Consider the following 12,089-nt stretch of genomic DNA (forward strand, 5'->3'; position numbering starts at 1 on the left):
ACCTGCTTTCTGTCTTAGAACTTTTTGGATGACGTTCGATTTGCACAGAAACACAAAGGCAGAAATTTTAGTTATTTAGGGTAAAACTGCAAGTGTCAGTAAGTCGGCATCCCAGGTTAGATTAATCCAGAATTGACAGATGAGAGGAAGCTCCAAATACAGCAAAAGCTGACGGCACATGCTCCATCAACATGGAAGCCAGGAAGAGAAATTGCTCTCACTACATTTTCACACGTAGATGGCCCTGGGTGGCAAATGGATGACAAAAAGAAGCAGAATCATCTTTTCTCTATAAGCATAAGCCACTCAGTGTAGTAGATCTAAAAGACCTAAGGAATTTTCCTAGCAAATGCAAATGATTATGAATAGAAAAATCAAATAGCAATACTTTACTCTGACAATTGCTAATGAATACTGGATATCAAGAGAATGCATATTTAATCTGTTCTTGGTGCAAAGAAGGAAACAGTAATTCGGGTGATGTGGAAAAGCCTCCATCCTAATGATGGCTTTCAGTTCAACCTGACTTTTTAAAACTGGTATTTCAGTTTAACGAACTAAGAAATGATTTTTAAAAAGTAACACTTCTGAATACCTATCTTAGAACTTTAAAAAGAAACTTTTATTGAAATGCCTCCTCGAAAATTATATAGATAAAGATTTAGTGACAAAGCACCAAATATTTGGGGACTTGCCATTAAAAAGGATTATCAAATGCAACAATTTCAGAATCGCCTCAGAAGTCATTCTAGCATGAAGTTTCTATTAAGGAGGCAAAATACCCTACTCTGCACACAAAAGAAGCATCAGATTTAAGCCTCTTTGCCATCTTTTCCTCTCCATGTATCAAGGTGCTAAGATTCTCCATAGTTCTCCAATTGGTAACCTCTCCTTTGTGAGGAAATAGCAGGTAAATTTCATTATGTTGAGGAAAGTCATTTCACCACCAAAAACTTGGGTTTCTAGGTAGCTATAGTTAATTAATGATGGTTTCAACAATTTTTAGGAGAAAAAACACTAACAATTCCAAGTTCCAAACATGTATCAATATACACTATCTAATAGCATATAAGGTTAAAAAACCTTAACTTATGATGAAACTATCTGGCTGGGTGCAGTGGCTCATGCCTGTAATCGCAGCATTTTGGGAGGCCAGGGCAGGAGAATCTGCTTGAGCCTAGGAGTTCAAGATCAGCTTGGGCACCATAGTGAAACACCATCTCTACAAAAAAATTTAAAAGTTAGCTAGGCATGGTGGTGCACGCCTGTAGTCCCAGCTACTCAGGAGGCTGGGGTTGGAGCATCGCTCGAGCCCGGGACATTGAGGCTGCAATGGGCCGTGATTATGTCACCACACTCTAGCCTGGGTGACAGAGCAAGACCCTATCTTAAAAAGTATCTCTATATATCCTACGGAAATGCTTAACTTTCTAGGGTTCCCCTGCTGAAAATGTCCAAGATGTTGTGAAAAGACAGACATGTTGATTATAGGTACAGAAATCATCTGAAAGAGGCTTGTCCGTCAGCCCATGAATAAGCAATTATAGACAGAAAACATTCCATTGAAATGCCCTTGTGTCACTCATATGAATGACCATCACAAGAATCTAGTTATGTGAGATGCAGATACTTTTAAAAAGAATTCATTCTATTTTTTGGCAGATTTATAGCAACTGTTTTTTTTTTCAACCTATCAACAACTCTGTACAGACAGTAGTTAAATGGAATGTCTTTTCTTTTGAGAATAATAAATTTGACATATATATGTACACATAATTATCTAGTTCTTCTTTAGAAGGGTAAAGAAAAATAAATGATTCCAATAAGCTACTATAAGTTCTCACATTTTATCTCCGTGACACATTTATAAAGCAAAGATCTACATAAATGCCTAAAACATGAAGTAGAAGAGGCACCTAGGGCTTTCTTCATTTCCCAGCTTGTCTCAATAGAGAATTTCTCTAAATCAAAAACAACACATTGATTTCTACAGAGGGCAAATGGATAATAATGTCCTGAAGACGTACAAAGCTTGCCCTATATTCAAATCACCACCTACACACAAAAAATTGCCCATATCAGATTACAGAAGACTCCACATAGTTTTAAAAACCATTTCGAACGTGAATGAACCTTGACAGCATGAAAGCATTTTGCAGGTCCTCACGTAATAGCAGCCGTATGCTATGCATTTTGAAAAAACTCTGTGGTGAGAAACATTTGAAATGATTATGAATTTTAGCAATTCCAACAGCATCCCAGCATTTTTTTAAGAGAAACTACATGTGTAAGACATCATTCAGTCTATAGGCAATGTTTCACTGACAACAATTTCAGTCTCTTTCATGCTTCTGTTGTTTTCACCCCTACTCATGACCTGAATCCTAGGTTTCCACATTGGAAACCAAAGCTACAGGTTAGAAAAAGGCTGGGGGTGGAGTACGTAGAAATGACCGTTAGTTACTTTCTTATTCAGTACTCAGAAGTTTTATTCTCTTTTAAAGTATAACGAGCAGCATTTGATAACTCAGTGGGCTTATGATTAAACAGATGCACAGCTGCTCAAAGAGATATTGATGAGGGAGTGAAGGAAGGAGATGAAGGCAGGAAGGGAATAAAGGGAAAGGGGATGGAGAGAGGGAGGGGAAAAAGGAGAAAGATCAGGCCTGTAATCCCAGCACTCTGGGAGGCTGGGGTGGGTGGGATTGCCTGAGCTCAGGAGTTTGCAACCAGCCTGGGTAACATGGTGAAACCCCATCTCTATTAAAATACACACACAAAAGCCAGACATAGTGGCGTATGCCTGTAGGTAGTCCCAGCTACTCAGGAGGCTGAGGCAGAATTGCTAGAACCCAGGAGGCGGAAGTTGCAGTGAGCCACGATTGAGCCACTGCACTCCAGCCTGGGCAACAGAGTGAGACTCTATCTCAGAAAAAAAAAAAAGAAAGAAAGAAAGAGAAAGTGATTGATGAACCTTTGATGAAACTATCCAGAATAATATTATCAGAAGATTTATACAGAAGCCATGTAACTTCAATATTTATTTAAGTTTTGTAAGGCTCCCAAAGGTCTTAATCTGGCAGTGGTAAATGCACACGACAAGCAAGTATAGCAGAAGTTAAAACAGGACATCTGTCCCAAAGCAAAACAATGACCAGTCTCCGAAGGGGATTCACAAGAAAGTCCCTGACTTACAATGGTTCTGTTTATGATTTTTCAACTGTACAACAGTGTGAAAGTGATTTGCATTCAGCAGAAACTGTACTTTGAGTACCCATACAACCACTGTTTCAGTATAGCATTCAATAAATTATATGAGATATTCAATACTTTTTATAAAATAGGCTTTGTGTTAGTGATGTTGCCCCATTAGAAGCTAATGTAAGTGTTCCCAGCACATTTCAGGGAGGCTAAGCTAAGCCATAATGTTCTGTAGGTTAGGTGTATTACATGCATTTTTAACTTACGATATTTTCAACTTTGGATGGGTTTTTCAGGTTGTAACCCCATTCTAAGTGGAGGAGCACCTGTTCTGTCATGTTCCAAAACATATTTCATATGCCACCTAAGCAGGGATGCCATAGAGGGTGGCTGCAAATCCACTGGCTGCCCTTAGCTGACTGCCCACCTCCACGTGTCATTAGAGGCCAGGGAGCAAAGAGACAGTTTCTATGAGAGAAGTGCATGTGGCCTTGGAATTCTGCCTGCCTCCCAAGCTGCCCTCACTTCAAACCTAGCAAGGGCGGCTTCAGGGATACCTGATGCCCCCGGGAGCTGGGACACCGCAGACTGGTATTTGACTATGCCTGGAGATCGAGAGGCAAAAGGCTGAGTAGAGCCCTATAGGGCCACAACTGGGAAGTGATCACACTGCCAAGAAGCAAATGGGGGCCACACTAGACAGAGCCAGCTTGGGACTGTCTCAGAGGCCTCCTCAGGAGCTCCTCAAGAGCTCCGAGGAAGAGGAAGGAATCACCACTGACCAGCCAGTGGAGACACATTTGTCTGCAGCAAGAGATTTCTGTAAATGGAAGCTCCCACAGGTCAGAGATTTCTGGAAACGGAAGCTCCCACAGGTCAGAGATTTCTGGAAACGGAAGCTCCCTGAAAGACCGGTGTGAAGCGCCCACAGAGAAAGTCAGCATTAGAAACCTGGCAAGCCCAATACATGATACTATGATCAAAGCAGACCTTGCATGCCAAGTTTTCTCTTCTATCTCCTTCCCACAGCACCTGAGAGTGGCAGAATCTCCAGGTACCAAGTAGGGCATGAGGAACTTGGCGGGGCAAGCAAGAAACAGCTTCCCAGATGTCCCTCCCTCCAGCTCCATCCCAGACAATTAACTTCAAGCTCGCTTATGATATAGGTTTGGGCATTTTAATTACTGAAGTGAGATCTGTATGACTTGAAATGTCTGTGGGGTATTTCACTCTTGGAATAAGGTCATGGGACGGGTTCTAATTTAATCCAAGGGACAGAGGAGTCTCTTGTTCTGTGTGTAATCCCAGCACTTTGGGAGTCTGTGTGTAATCTCAGCACTTTAGGAGGCTGAGGCAGAAGAATCACTTGAGCCCAGGACTTTAAGACCAGCCTGGGCAACATAGTAAGATTCTGTCTATACCAAAGAGAGAGAGCCAGAGACTGCTCAGCCCCACAGAGCAGTCTGCATAGTCCTGAGGTAGGTGGGTAGAGGATTAAGTTATTTTCCGTTGGCCTTCAAGGTATATCTGTAACAGCAGAATTTCAAATTTGTAATGGCCAAAGCATAACGTTTGAACTGGATAGATCTTCAAAGAAAGGAATAGCTCCAGTCTAAAATGTGTTGAAACATTTACACATACTGATCAGTGGTCTAAAACCCAGCTGAATCTTTTTATTACATGACTTCTAAATGAACATACTTTTGGCGCCAGTATGTTTTAGCATTGACATAATAGTAACATTTAAGAAAAAAAAAGGAGTAATGGAGATTCTAATCTACAAACAAGGAGATTATAGCCAATAAATAGTCTACGTAAAGATTATAAAGCCAGTCACTGCCAAACATATGCCTCATGGTTTTTAAACTAAGAAAATACCTGAAATATTTTCTCAGAACTGGAAGGCAATCTTCTCTACAATAATTTACAAATAAACTTAATAAAAATAAATTATTATAGGAATAAACAATAAAAAATAACACAGTAGGCAGATCTAAAAGTAACAAAATTTGCAGAAGAACAGAGGGGAAGACTTTCAGACAATGGTGAAAAGATGATTTATTTACTGCCAAACTATATTTACAAAAGAATTAAAAGCAGCTGGAGTGGCTGGTCAATACCAATCCAGATATGGCACAGAAACAGCATAATGGAAGTGAAGGATGCAGAGATGGAAAGGACAGAGGGCTGTGTTATAGGATGCTGATACTAGGGAAGGACAGGACAAAGAGGCATCATACATGATCTGAGAAGAAAGCAGGCTTCCCTCACAAGACAAGACAACTGTGAAGCTTGGATCAGCACTTTCTAATCAAAGACAAAGGTAGGAAATGGCAAAAACAAATAGTTAATCAAAAGTAATAGTAGTTCAGTTATAAAGAGAGAGATGAAGACTAAGTTATTCTCAGCAATAGAACATAGCAGTCGTAGTTCTTGAAGGTCAGTACCAAATGGTAAATTAGAAAACAAAAGTGTCCTGTCTTTAAAGGGTTAAAAGCATCAAAAACAGATAAGTGAACATTAAATTGTTGGAAAGCACTGCTGAAAGGGCACTGAAAAGACAGCACAGTTCTCAAAATATTGCATCAAGAAAATTGGATCCTAAGACCAGAAAAATAATGAAGATAAAATGAAGCTTTCACTTAAGTCCATCTTAAAGGATCTATCATATAAAGTCACAGAGCAAATAAAACAAAACATCTCAACAATAAAGAGCCTCACTGTTTTAGACTCCTGGGAAAAAGTGGAGTAGGAATATCAGTCTTGGGGAGACTTTAATTTCCATTCAGAATCCTGGTGTGTTAAGTATTGAAAGGCACCTTGGTGTATTCCCTCTCTCCTTTATTTATTCCTAACATATGAGGAAACTTGAGATCAAAAGAAGCAACATAACTTATTTGCACAACTCGTGACAGCATAGGCCCTAAGAACTAGCCTCCAGAATCCTGTAACTGCCTTTTTCTACATGATACAGTCATTCACCTTCACTGCTTAAGATTATACACGGCTGAGCATGGTGGCTCCTGTGTGTAATCTCAGCACTTTGGGAGGCTGAGGCAGAAGGATCACTTGAGCCCAGGAGTTTAAGATCAGCCCAGGCAACATAGTAAGACTCTGTCTATACCAAAAAGAGAGAAAGAGAAAAAAAAGTTCTATGACTATATATATAATTATCTTCTTCTATAGTACATGCAAAAATATAAGGCTAAGCGGTGGAATTTTGAGATTAAACAGTCAAGGTTTTTTTGCAAAAGATATACAGTATGAATAATAAACAGCTTTCTGCTGGCCAGAAGCACATAATTACAAAACCAATTATATAAAAACTATATGGTTCTAGGGATGGAAAGTACTTTAATATACTCCATTTCAGATGAAGCAAAACCAGAAACATAAGGCTGTCACTAGAGATCTGTACAACACGTGTTCATGGCAACGAGGCAGTTAGTTTGAACACTAACAGTACAAGCCACACTAGGAAGCAAAGTAAAAGATTAGAGGCAATAGCAAACATGCACTGTGAGATCACAATTTCTTTGCAAATACATGGAAACACATACCCATTTTTCCACATCAACTTGCTGTGGAAAGAAAAAGCCAAAATAAATAACAAACAAACAAATACCTAGCAATGTTTCAATTACTATCATTTAAATGAATTAAAAGCAATTCGGTCCTTGCACCACCATCTCTTTCCAATTCTAAAGTGTAAACATTGTATTCAAGTTTTCCATTTACAACATTTAATCTCACTAAACAAAAAGAACTCAATTAATTTAGTCATCAGAACTCTAAAAGGCATGAGGCTGGAAATGCATCAGGTACATGAAATAATGAAAATCCAATATATTCAAAAGCAAATATGAATACTTCTCTAATTCTCAGATGCAACAGGCCTTCTGATTTAAGACTACGACTATTCTCTAACTATAAAAATTGATTTAATTAAAAAGAACAATTCAGAGACATAGTATCTAACTACAGTTTCTCTCATGACACTTAAAATGTCTCTTACTCTAATCTTTCTAGCATTTTATTAAATTTCACAATATAAAGGCATGCCTTAACAAATAGTTCTGAAGTTATATGGGCATCAAATTATTTTTAAAGTTGTATTTATGAGTGAATGTTAGTCTCAATCATTATGTGACTCTTTAAAACGTGACTATAATCATATATACATTGTAAATAGAACACACACAAAAGCCGTATGTCAACAAAGACTAAATCAGAATTTAAAATTTCAACACTGAGAGACATACTTAGTCTCAAAGGTAAGTTTTCTTAACTCACCTCCCATCTACAGCATGTATAATCGGTGTCCTGTAGAAACTGGTTTGCTTCACACCCTTCCCGTCTGACGGATTATTTGTATTTTTTTTTCCTTACAAAACTCATTAATTAGGTAAGAAGCTAATGCTACTTAGGCAGAAATCTTGGGATATTGGCTAGGAATCTCCAACGCCTTGGCAAGCAAGCTTCGGGGAAGCGATGTGCATAAAATGCAACACACAGAGTGATTCTTCTGAAAATGTTCTAAGTGATATTTAAGATATCAACCTAAATATACAGGTAGAATGTTAGGAAGCCCTGATGAAATTCAACAGGTTACCTGTAACGGAGCGTTTTGGCTTCTTTGGTAATTCACTTAGTCTTCAGAAAAATCTGTTCTAAACTTACTTCCTCCTTTGCATTTTAAAAACACACTGTTGTTATTTAAGAAAAACACTTGAGGGCCGGGCGCGGTGGCTCAAGCCTGTGATCCCAGCACTTTGGGAGGCCGAGGTGGGTGGATCACGAGGTCAAGAGATCGAGACCATCCTGCTCAACATGGTGAAACCCCGTCTCTACTAAAAATACAAAAAATTAGCTGGGCATGGTGGCGTGTGCCTCCTGTAATCCCAGCTACTCAGGAGGCTGAGGCAGGAGAATTGCCTGAACCCAGGAGGCGGAGGTTGCGGTGAGCCGAGATCACGCCATTGCACTCCAGCCTGGGTAACAAGAGCGAAACTCCGCCTCAAAAAAAAGAAAAAAAAAAAGAAAAAGAAAAACACTTGACTGAGCAGAAAGGCCTGATTTTCACTACAAATTTTTCAAGATAGTTCGTTGCTATTAGAAAGCTGAAGATCTCCTTTTAAACATTAACCTTTTGGAATGACGGATCCACTTCTTTAGATCCTGGGGCAGAGGGAGGCAAAAGAGGCATGTCCAGCACAGTGCCGTTGTTGTGCATTTTTCTACCTCTAAAAGGACGAATTTTTATATTTATTCTCTTCCCCAAAAAAATCTAAAAAAAAAAATGACTTCCTTTTCATATTCGTCAGGAAAACAGAACATGCCATATTTGTAGTGCTATCAGTGATTATCAAAGACATTGTATTTTGCCATCAGCAAGTTCACTTCTGCATGTTAGACATTCACACATGCATACACGTTCACACACACGCACACACACACTCCCATCAGTGCAAAGATAAAGTCATGAAAAGTTTCCAGAGGAAAGAATTTTAATCAAGAGTCACAGTTACTAATAATAGTAACAGAAGCTCTTTAATGCTCTATATTACAAAAAACAAACACAATTCATCAAGGAGCAATAATGTAATAAACAGAATATCCAAATACCCAAAGAAAGGCTTAGCAACAGCATGTGCTGCGAGTGAATTATCAGCTAGACACACAAGACAAGACAAATGGTCCACACAGTTAAAACACTAACATACGATAAAGTTGTTATCACATATAAGCCATGCAGAACGATTTCATGACACGTCTCTTACTCTTGTTAACAAGAATCATTTAATTAAATTCCTGCAAACAGTGAAGAAGAGAATGATTCAACTGGAGCTAATCAAGAAAAGGAAATACAAAATTTACAGTAAACCTAGCCAATTTTAGAATTTAAGCAATTACAAACCTATAAAACATGTAAGACAAAGGCACATTTTTTCTAATAACTTATCCAAGTATGTGGAATTTAAAAAATACATATGGATATTTTTACTTTAAAGAATGACTATTTTAATACCTGTGGGAAATTAAATATTTTATCATATTAATACTAATAAAAAGAGCAATTTCATTTTAAAAATAAAAACAAAATTTCCTTTAAAAGAAACAATAATTATTTAAACGCCAACTTGATTTAGCAGAGAGGACATTAGTTTAATATAAAAGTAATCATTTTTAAATTAAATCAGCATATGAAATGTAAATAATTCAAATGACGTCTCTATTTTTGCATTTTTTTTTTCTTGAGACAGAGTCTCACTCTGTCACCCAGGCTGGAATGCAGTGGCGCGATCTCGGCTCACTGCAACCTCCACCTCCTGGGTTCAAGAGATTCTCCTGTCTCAGCTTCCTGGCTAGCTAGGATTACAGGTGCCTGCCACCCACACCCAGCTATTTTTTCTATTTTTAGTTTTACCATGTTGGCCAGGCTGGTCTCAAACTTCTGACTTCAACTGATCCAACCACCTTGTACATTCATATTTTAAGTATAAATTTAGGGCACATAAACATGAACTATTCCGAAAACTTTTTTTAAAAAAAGTTTGGAGCTGATCCGAAGGTAATGAGTTATCTCAAGTGATTATTCACAGTCAGCTACAGATCGAACTCCTTGTTCTACTCTTTCCCCCCTTCTCACTACTGCACTTGACTAGTCTTAAAAAAAAAAAAAAATAGTTGGCTTGCTTCTTTCAAATTGATTAACTTTATTTTACTGTTTAAGATGGATAATTTTGTAAAGTTAAAGCAGTTACCATGTGGCAGGTTTTGAGCTATACATACAACAAAATAAAATGACACGAAGCTACTAAAGCTATTAAATTTTCTAGAAAGTTCATTACTTTGCCTTTTACCTGAAAGCTACAACACACCTGGTATTGATTTGTTATGTAAGATGGTAGGGAGGGAGTTAAGATTTGTCTCCCCTACCCACCCTCATATACCTATCCAAATGACCATTTATTAAAAAATAAATGTTTTTCCCATTAGCACGGCATTGTCATTTACTAATGTGTCAAGAGACAAACGTGTGGATCTACTTAAGAACTCTATCCTGGTCTATTTTTCTATCTCTGTTCTAATACCAAATGGTCTTATTGTATCATTAAAATAAGTCTTGAAATCCAGTAGTCAAAGTATCTAACTTTGTTCTTGAAAGTTGTATTTGATAATCTTGCTCTTCTTCATTTAGAACTGGCTTTGTCAACTCTCATGCACACAAAAAGAAAACCTGCTGGGATTTTGACTGAGATTGCACTGACCTACCCGATCAATTGGAAGAGAACTGTCATCTTTGTAATACTGAGCCTCCCAATATATGAATGTGATATATTTATCCTTTTTTTAAGGTCACCTTTATTTTTCTCAAAATGTTTTCAATTTTCTGTGTTAAGGTTTGCGCATCTTTTATTAGAGTTATTCCTAAATGTACATTGTTTTATTATACTAACAAGTGGACTGACTTATTTTGATTTTGTAATTGCTTTTTACTAGAATATAAAAATGTAACTGAGTTATTTATAGTGAGCTATGACTTTGCTAAGCTCATTTTTTAATTCTAAAAGTACCAACTTTTCCCAACTTTATTCAACACTGCCCTGAAAGAATTCAAGATTTCACCAGTTTTCCATTTGATAGATAATTTCTATCAGTTTAAGTAACTTTTCTTACATGCCAACTTACTAATATTGCAATAAATAGGTGCTTAATATTTACAAATGTTTTTATAGTGAAAATATTTTTCTTTTTCTTCTCTTCATAAGGTAAACAACAGTAACTGGTGTTGAATCCCAACTTGGTTGTAACAGGCTATTGAGTTGATATTTCAATGGAATAGATTTGCTTATTTTTTGTAGAGGATTTCCACATCTATGGTCTCTGATGAGTTCTATACCTCTTTTTTTTTTTTTTTTGGCAAGGTCTTTGTCATAGTTTAGGATCAGGATTATGTTGGTCTCATAAAGTCAATTGGGAAGAATTCTGAAAGTTTAAGACTGGTATTAGTTTTTCCCTTTTACGTTTGGTAGAATTCAATACTAAGGCCATCTGGGCCTGGTCTTCTTTGTGAGAAGGTTTTAATAATCAATTCATTTTATTTAATAAATATAAGACAGTTGATACTTCCCACTTCTAGTGTTAGGGTTGGTAAACTGTATTTTGCTAACACTATATTGTTTTTAGAAAGTTTTAACTTCTTTGGAATAAAGCTATTCACAATATTCCCTTATTATCTTTTCATTGTTTGGAGGTTTTACAAGTGATTTCCTATTTTCATTCCTACTTTTGTTAATTTTATCCTCTTTTTTGTGTTCATTTTTTCCAAGGGCTTATCAATTTTATTAGTTTTTTCAAAAAACCAGCTATTGGCTTGTATGATTTATGTTTCTTTCTACTTCATAAATTCTGCTCTTTATTATTTCTTCTTTCTACATTTTTCAGTTTAATATTTTTCTTTGTTGACTTCTTGAGATATTTAGATGATTATTATTCAGTTCTTCTTATGTATTTAGGGCCAAAAGTTTCCCTCTAATCAGTTTTAGATATGTCTCGTGTTTTCCACTATTATCCAATTTCAATATCTTATAATTTGCCATTGTGATTAACTTGTTCATTCATCGACTTACGGACTTTCAATTTATCCTTTTGTTACTTATTTTTTTAATTGCATTTTAGGTTTCGGGGTACATGTGAACCACATGCAAGATTGTTGCATAGGTACACATACAGCAGTGTGATTTGCTGCCCTCCTCCCCATCACCTGTATCTGGCATTTCTCCTCATGCTATCTCTCCCCAACTCCCCACCCCCCGCTGTCCCTCCCCTATAATTCTATTATGAGAAAAGCATAAGTTCTTATTTCAAACCTTTGAAATTTACTT

At 37.1% G+C, this 12,089-nt stretch overlaps 1 protein-coding gene across 23 annotated transcripts in view; it reads right to left on the minus strand.

Annotated features, from left to right (window-relative positions):
• RYR2 (ryanodine receptor 2) overlaps positions 1-12,089 on the minus strand; it is a 781,807-nt gene that overhangs the window by 458,714 nt on the left and 311,004 nt on the right. For 20 of the 23 annotated variants that reach the window (XM_078357270.1, XM_054248003.2, XM_078357274.1 and 17 more), the window contains exon 4: positions 6,762-6,782. The exons of the other annotated variants lie outside the window; for them this stretch is intronic. In XM_078357270.1, the coding sequence (XP_078213396.1) occupies positions 6,762-6,782 (21 nt within the window). The remainder of the gene's footprint in view (positions 1-6,761; positions 6,783-12,089) is intronic. 23 annotated transcript variants of the gene reach the window in all.

The sequence above is a fragment of the Callithrix jacchus genome, chromosome 19 (assembly GCF_049354715.1).
Source record: "Callithrix jacchus isolate 240 chromosome 19, calJac240_pri, whole genome shotgun sequence".
Lineage (NCBI taxonomy): Eukaryota > Metazoa > Chordata > Mammalia > Primates > Cebidae > Callithrix > Callithrix jacchus.